The 19,171-nt window shown below is 40.6% G+C and overlaps 1 protein-coding gene across 9 annotated transcripts in view; it reads right to left on the bottom strand.

Moving 5' to 3' along the window:
* The window catches only part of TPD52L1 (TPD52 like 1), a 113,441-nt gene that overhangs the window by 18,525 nt on the left and 75,745 nt on the right, over positions 1-19,171 (bottom strand). For all 9 annotated transcript variants that reach the window (XM_040474546.1, XM_040474542.1, XM_040474543.1 and 6 more), the window contains exons 2-3: positions 18,191-18,306; positions 6,670-6,818 (exon numbers count right to left, since the gene is read on the bottom strand). In XM_040474546.1, coding sequence (XP_040330480.1) covers positions 6,670-6,818; positions 18,191-18,238 — 197 coding nt within the window. In that variant the 5' untranslated portion in view covers positions 18,239-18,306. The remainder of the gene's footprint in view (positions 1-6,669; positions 6,819-18,190; positions 18,307-19,171) is intronic.

Raw genomic sequence — 19,171 nt, 5'->3', positions numbered from 1 at the left:
ACTTTGGCTCAGGTCATGATCTCGCAGTTCATGAGTTCGAGCCCCTCTCTGGGCTCTGTGCTGACAGCTCAGGGCTTGGAGCCAGCTTCAGATTCTGTGTCTCCCTCTTTCTCTGCTCCTCCCGTGCTTCTGCTCTCTCTTTCTCTCTCTCTCAAAAATAAACATTAATTTTTTTTTTTAATTCAACAGTCCTTTTACAAGAAGATATTTTATAGCACAGGTATACTTTCTGTTATGGGATTTTAAAAAGATTATTATTTTAACAGTGGCCCATGCACGTCTCCCCAAAGACACCAAAGTTTTGAGGCTTATTTTCTTTGGAAGGTTCCCTAAACACTACCAAAATATAGTTATCAATTAAACCTGAAAGAGTCTACTTCCTGCCTTCTGTGATAAGATAAAAGCCGAAAGGTAAGCAGAATAAACAGCTGTCTAAGACATTGACTATGTGTATCTTTTGAAATGAGGTCTTTAATCTTCTCTGGCACTTCCAAACTCCACGGTGCTACAACAGCTTCTCACAAAAAAGAGGGAATGATCATTATTGACTATAATGGTTTGGAAGTCTTAGAAGCACAAAAATCAAAGAGCAAGTAAATCACATGCTCAATTCAAGTTTTCTTAATGCTGAATTTTACTCCTCTTTATGTAGGATGGAGTTATTAATTGTTCCAAAAGGATTTCCTTCCCCAAACCTTCTCCTCTTGGCAGCCCCACCATTTGGTCTGTGGTACAACTCAGAAGGGTTTATTAGTGGGGAAATGTCAGGGGTTAGCAAAGGCTGAACACTCACTGAAATGAAGCTTATCAGCTTGAATAGCCCACAAGAACGTCGCATGTCTGAATCCCTACTCCTTCTACCTAAGAAGAGATTCAATTTTTCCTCTGGTCGCCTCCCTACCTCTAACACTCCAAAACCAACCACCTCCCCCATCCGTGCCTCTTTAAAGTCTAAAGACAACACAAAAAAGCAGCAGAGAACAAACAACAACAAAAACCCCAGCGGCAGCAACAACAACAACAAAAGGAGGTGGTGGGAATTTTTGGTGTATGTTCTTAGATTCCAAATCAAAGCCATACAAACTATGACAAAAACAACAGCAACAACAAACCCCAGTTTACAGATGATCTTTTTACTTGCTGCTGCATGGTTATCTTTCTATAAAGGAGATCATTTCAGTCTGCTATATAATTATTTCTATCATTCAGTCCTATTCCTCTTTGAATCCTACCACAGGCTAAAATATGCCAAGATCCTTCATTAACATATCATAGATTTTCTTTCCAGTATAAATCAAACTAAATAGGTCATGATTGCTTAATCAGTATGCAAAGTATTGCCTCTGGGAATCACCTTCAATCCTCTGACAGCTAAAATTCTCTTTAGTGCTTTGAAATTTAATTTTACTCAACCTCACCTTACCCCAGCTTCTCATTCTCTCACATCAAAATTTTCATCCTATGAGGTGTAGATCTTGTCCCAGAATGGGTAACATGGCACTAACAGCAGGGGTTTAATTAATTCAAGGGGAAAATAGATTGTTACCAAGCCCTGCCCCCCGCTCCCCCACCCCCCCACCATGTGATTAAGACTTTTCCTCCTCTATCAGCAGCCAAGAAAAGAGGGCGGGAGAAAGGTGCTTTCCTAGAATCGTGTTACTGATATACTCATGCCTTCCACTTAAGGATTGATTCTTCCGTACAAAGTAAGGTTCATACCATGAACCATGATCATCCAGATTTATTAAATAATCTCTGAATAACTGTCATCTAGTCCTTCAGCTTTCAATGACATCAACATGCAGATGACTCTGCATGTCCATTTCCATCCTTGACTCTTCCTCTGAGTTGCCTTCTAGATGTATGCACTTGTTTGTCTATTGGGTATTTCAGTCAGCACACACCAAAACAAAATTCTTGGGTCTCCCCCCTTCCCCCAGACTTGTCTTCTAGAACAGCAAATAGGCCTACAAAGCATCAGAAACTGTCCTGCCTGTTAACAAATATTAACTCCTTGAATTCTTAGTGCCTATGAGATAGGTACTAATATGATCTCATTTCATGGATGCAGGGGACCTAGACTGCAATGCAAGCAATTGGAGTCCATAGTCCACGGGCTTGGCCACAATGCTACATGCCCATTGCTGCAAACAGTCCCCATGCTCAACCAGCTGCCCGTGTCAAAGACCTGACAGTCATATTTGATCCCTTTACCTCCTGCATGTCTCAGCCCCAAACCACTGAGAAGTCCCATTGGCCTGGCCTCCAATTCTGTCCCCTTTCTGCTCCTCACTCGCTTCACTGACCTGGATTACTACAACAGTCTCTGAAATGATTTTCCAGTCTCCACAATCTGTATAACACAAAGTTACCAGAGTGATTTTTTTTTAAAGGTGAATTCGAACAGATCACTTGCTGCTTCAAATCCTCCAGTGGCATCCAAAACCTTGCAATAAGATCCCCCCCCTTCTCCACATGGGCTGCGAGGCCCCCGAGACTCCCACCTCAGCCCCTCTCACTACCACACTTTCTTTGGGCTCCTGACATGTACAAAACCGCTTCTTGCCCCAAGGTCTTTGCAGCAAATTTTGTCTCAACCCCAAAGCTCTCCCCTACATCATCACAAGACTAGATCCTTCTAGTCATTCAGGTATTAGCTCAGAGTAACCTCCCAGGACAGGACATCCCTGACCGGGACTCAATCACAGTGCCTCTGCCCTCTCCTCTGGCCCATCACCCTGTGCTGTTTTCATCATAGTACTTCCTGACAGCATCTCCTGTGTTTGCTTTGTTGCTGGTTTCATGCTCTTTTCCATTTCAACACTCTAAGAAGGTTGGAACTTTGTCCATCTTGTTGAATCCTACATCCCGAGAGCTTAGATTAGCTCCTGGGTAATAATGACTAATAGCAGGCACACGTTAAGACATGTTGGGTAAATGAACTGTCACAACCCCTTTAATGGCTTTCTAGTGGCAGTGGAATAAGAATAGCTCTATTAACAGACACCACAAGGCCCTGTGCACCCCTCTTCCACTTCTCCCTGCTGTGTCAACAACACTAATTAACCAGACTGCTTTCCCAGGGGAGAGGGAGCCTTCTCTCCTTCTGGCCATCACCAGGCTGTGCCTCCCCCAGGAGCTCTTCCTGCCTCTCCCGGCCTGATTGATTTCCCACTCATCCTTCAGAGCTCTGCTGAAGCATCCACCTCTTGCCTTGAAAAACCTTCCTGAGTCCCCAGGCAAGGTTCAAACTCCTGCTCCATACATCCCCCTAACACTCTTTTCCTTCATGTCGCTTCTCATAACTTACTGTTTAACTGGTTATCTGGAATTACTTGTAAAGTAAACAAACACAAAAACCAAACTGTGTTTCCCTGATAGTCTTTCAACTCCAGAATCCTTGGGAATAAATCTATTCATGCAACAAAAAGCTCGATACTAAGTGTACCGCCTGACTATAAAACTAATTTGTTTTTCAAACGTGAGAAAATTAGAGACTATATATTCTCCAATGTGGGAAGGGGCTACCCACCCTCCTTGAACTTGCTCACTCTAATTCCATGCCTCAGGACTATTTATTCCCACCCTGCCCCCATCAGAACTAGGGCAGACTTGATGTACCCTCTGGCCAGATATCCACGGCTCCATTCCTCCCTTCGGCAACAGAATGGCCAGAGTTATCCCATCTCCCGTGAGGTTAGCCCACCCTACAGCATGGTTAGGGAGGCCAAGCCGAAAGATCTTACCTGGGTCTTAAACCCCAGAGGGAAGTTCAGATCAGTGTGACAAGAGGGCCCACAATCAGGAAAATGGAGATTGTTCAGGCTCACTCCGTCAGGGCCATTAACTGGTATAGTGCTACTGAGGGGCAAAGATGGAAGTCAAAACTACTGACAGAGAAGCTCATTTAATTTAGTACCTAAAATCCATCTGTCCTTTACAGGAGACTATTCATATAGTGTTGCAATATATATTTTAAATTGATAAGCACCAATATGTGGTCTCTTATCTTCTTCCATAATTGTCACCATCGGGTTGGGGAAGGTTAATTTGCCTGTGGAGATAACCTGATGGGCTCCCTGGCTCCATCCTGCCCTACTCTGGGCTGTGCCCTGACGCTGTCTGGATGAGCCCTTGGGGTGCACAAGCATAGGAGTAGATACTAGGCTGTGATAGGGGAAAAAAACATTTGCCTTTACATGGAAACTAGGGGAAGCAAAGTGGAGAATCATCAAGTTCCTTTTAGATGGAACTCTTTATACAAAGGCACTTGCACTAAGGTCTTAGGTCTTAGTTTTCAGTAACCAGCAGACAAAGCTGCCCCCAGCAAAACTGAAGTATCTGTTGTCCATCACTGGTACCTTTTCCTACTGTAGGGCCTATCTCTGTCCAGGAGAAAAGTACCTGCAAAGAAAAAAAAATTGATTCCCACTAAAATACTAGGAATGTAATATCTTTACCATGCAATGGATAATGCTATGGAAGAAAATGCATTACATGCAGGCACAAATTTGGGGCTAACATTAGGGATAGGGATAAGAACTGTCTCCACCAGCCTCTACCCCCAACTCACAAAAAGAAGAAAAATTACATCATGAGGTGGGCACTTACTTCCTTTGATTCAAGAACACCTGGCAAACAAAATATTTTAAATCATTAGAAAAGCACCCAGTAGCTGGATATTTCATGTAATTTTAAAAGTAATCCAATAAAAAGCATGGCTGTAGAATACCTAAATTATTCTGTATCTTGCCTAATATCAGCCAAAAAGATAAAGGGAAAGCCAAAAACATTTCTGGTGGTCTAGCAGCAGGAGAAACCCACTTCTCCTGTGTGTCTCCTTTGCTCTCAATGACCACCACACTCACAACACATCTGACACCAGATGCATGGTTTTTCCCTCACCAAGCAATTCTGTGACAAGAGCTGGGTGTCCTAAAGTTTAAGACACTACCTACCCGAAGATGGTGTCAGATCCCACAGGTTAAGGGCTCAGTGTCACAACACTGCCTTCTCACTCCCCCATCAGATGCCAATCTAAGTCCATGATATCACCTGTGTGCTTGTGACTGATGGGCTATAAATCGGAGGTTCCCATGACCTCAAGTTTAATTAATTTGCTAGAGTGGTTTACAGAATTCAGGAAAATGGTTTACCTACTAGATTATTGGTTTATTATAGAAGGATATGGGGGAGGCCGGGGTGGCTCAGTCAGTTAAGCATCTGACTCTTGATTTCAGCTCAGGTCATGATCTCAAGGTGAGATCGGGCCCTGAGTTGGAACCTGCTTGGGATTCTCTCTCTCCCTCTCTCTGCCCCTCCCCCACTTGTGCTCGCTCTCTCTCTCTCTCAAAATAAATAAATAAACTTAAAAAAATAAGAGGATATGATAAAGGATATACACAGGGCGAGGTACATGGGGAGGGATGTGTGGCTTCCATGCTCTCTCCTGGTGCACCTCTCCCAGCACCTCCATGTGTTCACCAACCCAGAAGCTCTCTGGATGCTATGTTTTGGCGATTTTTATGGAGGCGCCATCATACAGTCATTAACTCCATTTCCACCCCCTTCTCCCTTCTCTGGAGGATAGTGGATAGCGGATAGCACTGCAAGTCCAAACCTCTAATCATGGCTTGGTCTTTGTAGTGACCAGCTCCCTATCCCAGAGCCACCAGGGGTCATCTCATTAGAACAAAGGATACTGCTACCCCCATGGAAATTCCAAGGGATTTGGGGACCCTGTGTCAGGAACCAGGGACAGAGAGCAATATGTATATATATATGCATGCATATATATATACATATATATGCATATTTATATACATGCATATATATATATATTTTTCTATTATTCTACATGGCCTTAGCCCTCTAAATTTTCTCTAGAGTTAGTAGAGATGAAAAGCACATCCCTAAAATATGAAAAGTACAAGCTTTTCTTTTTCTCTTTTTCTTTTTCTTTTTTTTTAAATTTTTTTTTTTTCAACGTTTATTTATTTTTGGGACAGAGAGAGACAGAGCATGAACGGGCGAGGGGCAGAGAGAGAGGGAGACACAGAATCGGAAACAGGCTCCAGGCTCTGAGCCATCAGCCCAGAGCCCGACGCGGGGCTCGAACCCACGGAACGCGAGATCGTGACCTGGCTGAAGTCGGACGCTCAACCGACTGCGCCACCCAGGCGCCCCAAGCTTTTCTTTTTAAATTAATGGGCAACAAGTCTGTACTAAAACTGCCAACCATTTGTCACAGAAACTCAAAACCTGTAGTGAATGCCAAGTATTCTGGGGAAAAGTCACCTGTCCACTTAGAATTTTTGAGAAAACATAAAGAAAAAATACATTTAACAAATGCTTAAAATATATAAAATAAAGAGAAAAATACAAACCCATAAAAGTCATCTGAGTAAAAATGGAGTTAGGTGAACAGTTTAATTTCATGAAGCTAACTATAGAGTCTGCATCATGCAACATATTTAATGATTATTCATATCTATTTTACTGCTAGAGAAAATATTTTTCCTAGTCATAAGTACCAAATCAGCTGCATAGGAATCGCTTCTCAGCCTTTTGGCTAAGATCAAGTGCAGCTGCATAGGAAAAAAAAAACAACAGAAGAGATAAGAGACAGCAAGCTAAGTGATTTCTTAAAAATTCTGTTGATACACTTACGCAGTAGAGGTCTGCACGTCATGCCAGCTTTTGCTGAAGTTCTGTTTTAATTCATTCATCAGGTTCATGCCCAGCTTTTGTTTTATTTCAACCAGATGCCTTTCTTTTGCTGATAAAACTTGCCGTAATGTTGTAATTTCGTCTTCTAGCTATATGTAACAGGGGAAATGGTATGGAAAGACATGAGACCAGCTGAAACATATACATGCAAAAGCTCTTGATGCTCCAGATCAACCCTCTGCACCCTCTTGTTACCAGGCCCATGTTGTCTGGACCAAACACATCTCGTAGAGATGACAGATATCTTAAAATAGAAATAGATCTTTTTCGTTTTAATGATTATAAAAGTTGTAAAAAAGTCATTTGTACGGCAAAATATAAACAAGAAAATAAAAATTACCTGTCATCCACTAAGAAATAGCTGACACTTAGTAGATTGGCTTCTCATCTTCCAAAATGAACAAAAAACTGGCTTTGTACTGTATGCCTTTTTCTTATAAGCAACTTCTTTTCAACTGTCACTAGTCAGTATTGTGTTTATTTTTTCCCAACTACACATAGCTGCATTGGTGCAGGCACAGATTGGACAGGATTGTGGTCTGGCCAAACTAGTGCCTCAGAAAGGGAGGAACGAGGGAGGACAGGATGTAGGTAAGAGAGTGATTTGTCTTTTATTTTTTTCAGTTAATCTCAGCCCTTTATTTTTTATTTTTATTTAAATTCTAGTTTGTTAACGTACAGTGCAGTATTGGCTTCAGGAGTAGAATTCAGTGATTCATCACTTATATACAACACCCAGTGCTCATAACAAGTGCCCTCTTTAATACCCATCACCCATCTAGCCCATCCCCCACCAACATCCCTCCATCAACTGTCAGTTTGTTCTCTATCATTACGAGTCTTTTATGGTTTGTTTCCCTCTTTCTTTTTTCCCCCTTCCTATACGTTCATTTGTTTTGTTAAATTTCACATGAGTGAAATCATATGGTATTTGTCTTTCTCTGACTGACTTATTTCGCTCAGTATAATACACTCTAGTTCTGCTCATGTTGTTGCAAATGGTAAGATTTCATTCTTTTTGATTGCCAAGTAATATTCCATTTTATTACACACACACACACACACACACACACACACACACGTATATATCACATCTTCTTTATCCATTCATCAGTCTATGGACATTTGGGCTCTTTCCATACTTTGGCTATTGTTGATAGTGCTGCTATAAACATGGGGGTACATGTACCCCTTTGAATCTATTTTTGTATCGTTTGGGTAAACACCTAGCAGTGCAATTGTTGGATTGTAAGGTAGTTCTATTTTTAACTTTTTGAGGAAACTCCATACTGTTTTCCAGAGTGGCTGCATTCCCGCCAGCAGTGCAAAAGGGTTCCCCTTTAACCACATCCGCACCAATACCTGTTGTTTCTTATGTTGTTAATTTTAGCCATTCTGACAGGTGTGAGGTGGTGTCTCATCATGGTTTTGATTTGTATTTCCCTGATGATGAGTGATGTTGAGCATCTTTTCATGTGCCTCTTAGCCATCTAGATGTCTTCTTTGGAAAAGTGTGTATTCATGTCTTCTGCCCATTTCTTAACTGGATTATTTGTTTTTTGGGTGCTGAGTTTGAGAAGTTCTTTAGAGATTTTGGTTACTAACCCTTTATCAGATATGTCATGTGCAAAATGTCCTCCCATTCTGTAGGCTGCCTTTTAGCTTTGTTGATTGTTTCCTACATTGTGCAGAAGGTTTTATCTTGATGAAGTCCCAATAGTTCATTTTTGCTTTTGTTTCCCTTGCCTCCAGCGACATGTCTAGTAAGAAGTTGCTGCGGCTGAGGTCAAAGAGGTTGCTGCCTGCATTCTCCTCTAGGATTTTGATGGTTTCCTGTCTTTCATCTGTTTTCAATTTATTTTTGTGTATGGTGTAAGAAAGTGATCCAGTTTCATTCTTCTGAATGTCAGTGTCCAATTTTCCCAGCACCATTTGTTGAGGAGACAGTTTTCTTCCATTGGATATTCTTTCCTGTTTTGTCGAAGATTTGTTGACCATATAATTGTGGGTCCATTTGTGGGTTTTCTATTCCGTTCCATCAATCTACGTGTCCTTTTTTTTTGTGCCAGTACCATGCTGTCTTGATAACTACAGCTTTGTAATACAGCTTAAAGTCTGGAATCGTGATGCCTCCAGCTTTGCTTTTGTTTTTCAGCACTGTTTTGGCTATTTTGGGTCTTTGGTGGTTCCATACATATTTTAGAACTGTTTGCTCTAGCTTTGTGAAAAATTTTGGTGGTATTTTGTTAGAGATTGCATTAAATGTATAGATTGCTTTGGGTAGTATAGACATTTTAACAATGTTTGTGTTGCTTTTCCTTTTTCACAATCTACTGACATATAACTGACGTATAATAAACCACCCGTCTGTAAGTTTTGACATGTGTGTTACTCTTGTGAACATATCCATCACCGCCAAAAGTTTTCTAGGTCCTCTTTGTAATTTCTCCCTCCCCCTTTTTCCTGCTCCTCCAGGAAGCCACCAGTCTTCCTTTTACTCCACAGTATATACTCATTTTGGCTTTGTTCACTCACTCAATCTATTACTTGAGATTTTTGAGATTTATCCATGTTGCTGCATTATCAAGGGTTCTCTTTTTATTGAAGAGTAGTATTCAATTGTATGGATATACCACAGTTTGTTACTTATTCACCTGGTGAAGGACATTTGGGTTTGGCCAATGCAAATAAAGCTGCTATGAACATTCACGTACAAGGTTATGTATGGACATATTCCCTCTTTCCCCTGTGTTAGCAGAAGAGCAAATCTGTTCAGCATCATAAAATTGCTCTTGTATACTATGTAAAACATATGGAGATCCTTCAAAAAATTAAAAATAGAACTACCATATGATCCAACAATTTTACATCTGGGTATTCATCCAAAGAAAATGAAAACATTAACTTAAAAAGATACGTACTCATTGCAGCATTATTTACAATAGCCAAGATATGGAAACAGGCTAAGTGTCCACTGATAGATGAGTGGATAAAGAAAATGTTATTGTCACACACACACACACACACACACACACACACACAAGAATATTATTCAGCTATAAAAAAGAAAGAAAGGGATGCTGGTGTGCAGTCGGTTAAGCATCCTACTCTCGATTTTGGCTCCGGTTCTGATCTCATGGTATGGAATTTGAGTCTGCTCTGTCAGCACAAAGCCTATTTGGGATTTTCTCTCTCCCTCTCTCTTTGCCCTGGCTCTGCACATGCTCTGCTCTCTCAAAATAAACAAATAAACTTAAAAAAAAAAAAGAAGGAAATGTTGCCATTTGTGTCACGGATGGACCTTGAGGGCATTATGCTAAGTGAAATGTATCAGACAGAAAAAGATAAATACCATATGATCTCATTTATATGAGGAATCTAAAAAAATAAACAAAAACAAGCTCATTGATACAGAGAAGAGACTGGTAGTTGCCAGAGGTAAAGGGGGTGGGGGGTGAAATGGGTGAAGAAGGACAAAAGGTACAAACTTACAGTTAGTTATAAAATGTGTAAGTCACATACAAAAAACTGCTCCTGCAAATGTAATTTCTAACAGAGCAGTTCTTTAAAATGCCCAGATTTTATTTAAAAAAATTTTTTTTTAATGTTTATTTATTTTTGAGACAGAGAGACAGAGCATGAATGAGGGAGGGTCAGAGAGACGGAGACACAGAATCTGAAACAGGCTCCAGGCTCTGAGCTGTCAGCACAGATTCTGACGCGGGGCTCGAACCCACGGACCTCGAGATCATGACCTGAGCTGAAGTTGGCCGCTTAACCGACTGAGCCACCCAGGCACCCCTAAAATGCCCAGATTTTAGACAGTGTTGCTATAACCTGTGAAAATCAACTTGAAACCCCATACAGTCTTTGATTCCAATTGTTGTATTTTATTCCAGTGTCATATTTTATAATGTATTGCCTTGGTAATATTGCTTCAATTTACATCATTGTTTTCTGAAAAGTATAAATAATTGTGACTTTCTTTGTGAAACCAGAAGAGAACTATTAGTACTTCCTTAGTGTCCCACATGTACATAGGTCCTAAAAAGCTTGACATTTTTACTAGATTTCTTATTTTGGAAAAATGTGGCAGCTGTGCCCCATTTACATTCAAAGTCTAGTTCCGCTTCTGACCACAAACCACATCACTGACACGATCAGTCATCTTGCAAATGTGTTCCTTGGGTTACCAAAGACATAGCTGCTAGAAAAGAATCTCAAAAAAGAAAAGTAGTTTCGCAAATATTAGTCTTTTTTCTAGTGTAAAGGAAGACTTTACCCCAATAGTGGACAGACTGGAATAGCGTTGTGACGCTTCTTAGACACTAGTAATCGCTTAAGCAAAATAGGCAAAATTCTAAGAAGCATCTTAAATACAATAGTAGAAAAGAACAATCTCTTGGGGTTTTTAATATTAGCAAATGCCCTAGTAACCCAGTACTATTCGTTTTTTATGTTTACGGAACAGTTTTCTAATGCTCATGGATATCTTCCTAAAATGAATTACACATTCTGTAAACATGTTATAATCAGTAGCACCCTGTCTTTTCTTGATGAGCAGGTCTTCAGTATGCAGATCTAATATTCATTACGGCAAAAGGAATCTATTCAGGGACCAGAAAGGGGGGTCATGCTTTTAGTCTTCCCATTAAATGAGAACATATGGTTATTTTAAAATTAAACCCTCTATTCTTTTGCTATCATGTCATATTTTACTTTGTCATTTTTGTCAGTGTATCCTCCTGCATTTAATCTGTGGCCTAATATTTCCCAAGGCTGTATCTCTAGCTCTCTTTCCATAGAAAATGCCTGGGTTTCATGTCAGTGTTTTATTCTGTTAAAAGACCTGCTTTCTTTTGCATAAATAATGTTTTGAATGACTGAAATTATTGGGAGTCTTGTGCTTTTTTTGATGCACTGGGTATTACCATAGTTTCCTATGTGATGAAAATAATGGGACAATTTTTAACCGGCAGAATAAAATGACAGATGTAGAGAAACCTCCTATCTATGGGACCCTAGAAATTTATTCAAAATTGGGGGGGGGGGCAGTAGGAGACTCATTAGTTATTTGGGAGAGGAAAGTAAGGGATTCATAGTTTTCTAATGAAATCCTTGATCCCAAAAAAGGGATAGGGAGAAATACAGAAGTGACCAATTTACCAAGCACCAACCTAAAGAAAGAACAATGAAGTCTCATGCCTAATATTTTAAACATGGAAGTACACATTAAAAGGCATTTGTAAGATAGAGACTCCTAATGATGGAGACACGAACTTGGTTACTCAGGTCTACTCTCAGGTTCTTTAATTAAATTCTCGTAATTTCAATAAAATGCTAAGATTCACACTGCTTGAAACTTTCAGTATATTTACCAGTGATTAAATGTATGCCAAAAATTCTATAAGCAAATCCATAAATTGAAAAAATACATAATCTTAAATTGTATTAGCTTGCAAGAATGAAAAATGAGAACCACATCTCTTTCCACAGAGCAGAGTTCTGCCCCACGGCAAAGCCTTTAATCACAAATATTTTAAATGATGCTCAGGGTGAGATTCTACCCTTCCTTTGACTAATGAGATTTTTTGGTCTAGTTATACCAATGGTTCTCAATTTCAGTTTACATAAAAGTCACTCATAGGGAATATTCAAAATGCAGATTCTAGATGTATGCCCCTTTTAATGTCCTAAGATCCTGATATCTTCAATTTGGTAGGGCCAGGCTACACCCACATGCATTATTTAATAAGCACTCCCAGATCCTCTGATGAGGTAGTATGGAAACCCTATAGGTACCTCTGTAAGCCATGTCAAATTCCTTTTGGAATGAAGTGGAGTGCAGGTAAATCATTAATTAAAGTACTTATTAATTTTAATTTTAAATTAATCATTTTTATTAGAAACTAATAGTCTGGTTCGTTGGTTTCTTCACTTCCTAGAAGATCTCCTTATAGGACAAATATTTATGCTTAGATATTTAAACTTGATTCTTTAAGAATTAACAGGCACACAACAAGTGTTGGTGAGGATGTAGCAAAATTGGAACCCTGTACATTGCTGGTGGGATGTAAAATGGCTCAGCCACTGTGGAAAATAGTCTGGTAGTATCTTAAAAAGTTAAACATAATATAAACAAATACATGTATACACCTGTTCACAATAGCACCATTCACAATAGCCAGATATGAAAACAGCCGAGATACCCATCAAAGGATGAATAGATGAATTGCAGTATACACAAAAAATGGAATATTATTCTGCCATAAAAATGAATGAAGTACTGACGCATGCTACAACATGGGTGAACCTCAGAAACATTAGGCTAAGTGAAAGAAGCCAGACCCAAAGTAGGTATATGAAATATACAGAATAGTAAATCCACAGATATAGAATGCAGATGGGGAAATGGGAAGTAACTGCTTAATAAGCATGGGGTTTCTTTTTTGCAGTGTTAAAAATGTCCTGGAACTAGATAGAGGTGGTAGTTACACAACATCATAAGTATACTAAATGCATTGAACTGTTCACTTTAAAACAGTTAATTTTATATTAAAATAGTGAATTTTGCAAAAAAATACAAATTAATCTGAATTAGCTAATGAATAACTTCAATATGACATGTATGTTAGAAGACTGAAAATTTACCTTCCTATTTTATTTGCTAGATTACATAAAATATCTAACTTACATCGAGACAAAGAAATATTTTCATAAACTATTGAATCATCGGTGTGATGTTTAGGAATAAGAGTTTCTGATCTCTTGCATATACTGTTTGAAGGCCAGCCTCCTCTCCTCTCCTGGCCAGTCCTGCCTTTGGCTAACGGTCTTAAAGAATTAAGATTAAAATCCAGATACTACTTGAGAGAGGGCAAAGGTTATTTTTATATGTCAACTTGACTGGCCATGGGGTGCCCAGACATTTGGTCAAACATGCTGAGTGTGCCTGTGAGGGTGTTGCTGCATAAGATTAACTACTCAACTGGTAGACTGAGTAGAGGAGACTGCCTTCTCAGAGTGGGTGGGCCTCATCAAATCAGTGGAAGGCCTAAATAAAACAAAAAGGCTGACCCTCCCTCAGTTAACAGGGATTCTCTTTGCCTGGCTGCATTTGAGTTGGGACATTTTTTTTTTCTTCCTTCAGATTTAAACTGTAATATTGACTTATCAGCCCTTGTTAGGCCTCAAGCCTTGAGACTGAACTACACCATCTGCTCCCCTAGGTCTCTAGCTTGTTGACGGTAGATCCTGTGACTTGTCAGATTCCATAATCACATCAGCCAATTCCTTGTAACAAATCTCTTTCCATATACATATATACATCCTATTGGCTCTGTTTCTCTGGAGGACTCTGACTAAAATAGAAAGGTATTACAATAAGACATTACCGATGACGAACACTTTAGTTGTTCACTACTCAGTCCAGAATGAAAGAACGAAGGTCTTGAAGGAAGGAACCAAGAGAGAAAGGCCAAGAGCCTAACGCACTTCTTTGTAAGTCTACAAGCCAGATGGCGTGAGGGTACCATGTGTTCTTCTTGAGGAACCACACACCAAAGGAAAGGAGAAGAGCCCAAAGCGATGAAGGGAGCCCGAACAGGCTTTGCCTTGAAAATAGGCTTTGCCTACTTGATAATGTTGCGTGGTGTTTTTCCTACTCTTATTACTGCCTATTTTTCTTGAGTCATTTTATCTAGAGGACACTGGCAGTACTTGCTGGCTATATAGTCATAAATTTACACTATTAATGCCAACACTCCGTCCCTTTCAAAAGCCAAGTCACACTGTGGAATACGAAGCCTAACACGCAGCTTGGTGATAGGAAGGTAGAGCAGGATGGAAGCGGCACAGAAATACTGAGCACGTTTATTCGGAAAGGGAGAGGAAGGTAAAAAACCCCACAGAATAGATATGTAAAGACCTCAGAAAAGCTGCCAGGAGCAGCTTATGAGAACAAATAGCTGAAACAAAATAGTATTTCTTTATATGTTGATTAGGTTTGTATAAAAGCATATTCAACTTCTGGTATTTAAAAATGTAAATATTGGGGTGCCGGGGAGGCTCAGTTGGTTAAGTGTCCGACTTCTGCTCAGGTCATGGTCTCAATGGTTTGTGAGTTCAAGCCCTGCGTCACGCGCGCTGCTTTCAGCGCAGAACCCGCTTGGGATCCTCTGTCCCCCTCTCTCTCTGCCCACCCCCGACTCTTGCATGCTCTATCTTGCTCTCAAAAATAAACAAACAAAAAGGGTAAATATTTTGGGGTGCCTGGCTGGCTTAGTCAGTAGAGCATGCAATCTTGATCTTGGGGTCATGGGTTCAAGCCCCATGTCTGGTGTAGAGGTTACTAAAAAAATAAAAATAAACTTTAAAAGATGTAAGTATTTCTTTAACCTACAAAATAATTCAAGTTAATTAGAAATCTTAATTGCATGTCTTCTATACACAGACCACTGCACAAGATCAGAGGCGATACTGGCCTCACAACGAAGAGACTTTTAAAAACACACATATGTACTGCATGATGACAATAATAAACTAAAGACTAAATTGTGTTAACAACAGATTCCTCTTTCAAAATGAAGACTCCATCTAAGATGTAGCCTTTTGGACAATATTGGCTTATTTTATGTCTCCCGACATAAGGACGGATCTTTCTGTTGTCTACACTTGGTAAGCACACAACCATATGCTGGCTGTGTGGATGAGTGGAGTTATGAGTTTGCCCGAAGTATAAAGGCATCCTCATAGGAATATAAACAACCAAACAGTCTAGATAAAGCAGTGGGGAGGGATCCAGCGCAGTCACAAGACAGTGAGAGAATCTGAGGACACTAGGGAGAGGAGCACATTGAAGAGGAGACTGAATCCCTGGCACCCCCAAGACCCCTCTTAAGCAACGGAGTCAGAGATAAGAAGTCCGTTTACACAAAGCTCTTGCTTTGGGTCTTGGCCACAAATGACTGCCTTACTCAAAGGCAATCTAACAGGCTGGCCTGCGAGATGTTCTGTTAACCAAGTAGAGAACGGATCCAGTAGGATCTTCCCTCACACAGAAAGGGATTGCTTTCAACCAGGGGCCCAGGAAGAATATCTGTGGAGAGCTGAGGCCGGGAAGCTGGGCTGTCTGAAAGAGGTCCCAAGTCTTCGGAGGGCCAGTTGTGGGACGGCCGAGATTGTTCTTTGCGTGTTCTTGTTGTAATTAACCCCTAGCCTCTGAGCTAATCTGAATGTGATCTGAAAGAACCTGGTCTGGGGTGGGTGTGTGAGTGTGCATGCACATGTGAGTGAGCAAGAGTGTGCACACGCACATACACACCAGATTGCATTTGTGGAAGGGCAGGGAAAGAAGACTTAAGAAAAGGATGAGCATTAAGCAGAGGTGGTCTGAGGTGGAGGCAGAAGAAATGGAGATGTGAAAAGAAAAATAGCAAAGACACCTTTCCTTTGCTTGTCACTTGGCCTGGGGCATACAGCTGTGCCCACCTGCCTCTGGAAGTCACGATGCCTCTTTGGCAATATGAAGTTCTTCTTCATTTCTGAGGAATCCAGAAATAAGAAGCAGGAAGCATTCTAAAGGATGAAAACATGGATCCTGGTAACTTGAACACAGTAACAAGGAGTCTGGTGTTATTACCAGAAGTCAGGCTCAAAGAGTCTCAGGAATGAGATGTGCTGCAAGCTTATTAATGTGGCCAAATAAGACAGGAATTTCTGAAAACACTGTTGGCTTTTTTCATTACAGGGGCATCCACTTAGAACCAAGGCTTGCTTTTTCTTGATTATAAAAATAATGCATGCTCACTGTTGAACATTTAGAAAATAAAGAATGCACACAAAAATACACTGACATATGTGATGTGTATGTATAACCCAATAGTCCCAGAACTTTTATAAAAGTTGGTCTGCTACAGTGGTTTTGTCTACACTTAAATATGGACTATAACAGGAATTATTTTAGTTTAGAATCAGTTATCTTACACCAGTTTGCAAAATACAACTTTTGGACACCACAATCGACATGAGCCAACAGGTCATGAACCAGAATTCCAGGCTTTAAGAAAACATGGCGCTGGTCCATTTTCCATGACAGCTGACTTCGGTCTGTGCATGCTGGCATGTGTGGCCAATCTGAAGTCAACTGCGTTGTTCTGGATCAGTGGCCACAGACAGACCTAGCTAAAGAAACAGGCTGTTTGATTTGAGGCACTGTGCTTACGGAAATAATTTCTGCTGTACCAAGAACAAGCTGCTCTTTCATGTTATAATGAAGTCATTGTCAAGTGTGTTTTGGGAAAGCACCTAAAAAGTCTTTAATATTATTATAACCTGTCATAAACAGACACCACCAGAACATTAGAGCGTAAAGAGTCTGGAGCAGACCCAGCTGGGTGAGGGTAAGGTGGAGTTCAAAGCTGTGTCCTCAGCCCGCATAGAGCCCACAGTCCTGCTCCCAGCTAGGCTAGGAGCTTTCTCCCCTATGATGCAGGGACACAAAATGGGGAGGAATATGGGCTTCTTCCCTCTTGCCCTATTGTTTATTCTACCTGAGAAGCTCCCTTTCTCCAGTGCTTTCCTCCTCCAATGTAAATGCTCCTTAGCAAAGCGTTGAAGGGTTAGTGGGTGCTGCAAACAAATGGCTTGAACAAAACTTGTATCCCCAATGAGCCAGGCACTCTCCCCACCTCTACGTCCAGAGGCCCACAGCAACTATGCAGGAGCTAAGGACACCTGGATTCATCATAGTTTTCCTTTCTGCCCCCAGAGCTTTATTCTTCTGCAAAAGAGTACACAACAAATTCAGTCACTTCTATGACTGGCTTTTGCATTACAAAAATAAGTCACTTCAAAGTATCTGTTGAGCTAAGCTGCTGACCTAAAGCAAGAACTGCTCTTAAAAAGGAGCTTGCACCTGTACTCATCAGTAAGTGATTATTGTTCCCATAATATTGTGAACTTTAAAAGAATAAGAGGTGCATATTTACACCTATTCATCATTGTTGCTTAATCATTCCTTTTTCTACTATAACCAAAGTGTAATGGACAACTGGCATTACAAAAACACCTTAGAAAAAAGTAATCACCTTGTAATATATCATTTATTAAATGTTATTAAATGAGGGGCGCCTGGGTGGCTCAGTCAGTTGAGCGCCCAACTCTTGATTTTGGCTCAGGTCATGATCTCGCAGTTTGTGAGATTGAGCCCCAGGTTGGGCTCCGCGCGGACAGCGTGGAGCCTGCTTGGGATTCTCTCTCTTGTCTCTCTCTCTGCCCTTCTCCCGCTCTCATTCTCTCTCTCTCTCTCTCTCTCTCTCTCTCTCAAAATAAATACACTTAATTTTTTAAAAATCTTATTAAATGAAAGACAACATAATTGTAATATGGGACGTATACAAAACTAACAATAAATAGCTCCTAAAATACTGAGGTAGAACAACAATAAGATTACTGAACATACCTGAACTAATTCTGCCTTTAACTCTTCTTTTTCCTCCTCAGACAGCATGCTAGAGAAGTCCGCACTGGCTACTGTGTCTTCATCTCGCCCTTGCAATGGTTCCGTCTCCAACAATCCTTTAGGCAAGATTGATAAAAACAGAATGCAATTAAAATATAAATTTAGCCAACTTCTGTTTTCAGTCTGGAGAACTAGATGCCCTGACTGACCCTCCTGCTGAAAAACAACTAAATATTCCAAGAAAAAAAATCTTTCTAAATGTGTGATGAACTTCCAAGAAAGTAAAGAATAATACGAAGCCAAAGAACTAAGGGAAAGTGGGAAGCCAGAGGTGTAAACAAAAGAAGTTTTCATTAGTTCCACATTTGCCACCCAGATGAATTCCAGCTTTGGCTTTCACTCTCCCCTGGGGTGCAGGGGGCAGAGGACAAAGCCTAGGGCCACCCAGAGAGAGGGGTTTAAGGTGAGACTTGTCCATAAATCCGCATCCCCTCAGAGCTGCACCCTGAGAGTAAGGTGAACTGGAAATAAATACCATTGCTCCCCACAGGGATCTGGCAAGGCAAGTAGCCTGCCTTGACACTCAGCATTAAATGGACGGCAAAAATGCCTCCCTGACATCCATAACCCCGAGTGGGACTGTGTGTGAGCTGGGTGCTTGAATGCACACTATGTGGGTGGCCCAAATGAAGTTCGAATAGAGAGTATTGTTAACTTTTTCCCACTTTGGATGTGGAAATATGTGGATACAAAACCAGGAGCAGCAGCAGCTGGGAGGAAACATCACAGACAAACTGATTCTGGCAGAGGGAAAAAAGGAAGTGTCTGGGTTCTTGATGACATGGTTGTGCCACAGAATGACCCCCAGGACAGCACAACTTCTAACTTGTTAGGTGAGAAAAATGCCTTATCGTCAAAAAATAAAATAAAAGAAAGAAAGAAAGAAAGAAAGAAAGAAAGAAAGAAAGAAAGAAAGAAAGA

The sequence above is a fragment of the Herpailurus yagouaroundi genome, unplaced genomic scaffold (assembly GCF_014898765.1).
Source record: "Herpailurus yagouaroundi ecotype Mexico unplaced genomic scaffold, PumYag 139, whole genome shotgun sequence".
Taxonomy (NCBI): domain Eukaryota; kingdom Metazoa; phylum Chordata; class Mammalia; order Carnivora; family Felidae; genus Herpailurus; species Herpailurus yagouaroundi.
The sequence above is the reverse complement of the archived record's forward strand: the minus strand, read 5'-3'. Positions and strand labels throughout refer to the sequence as shown.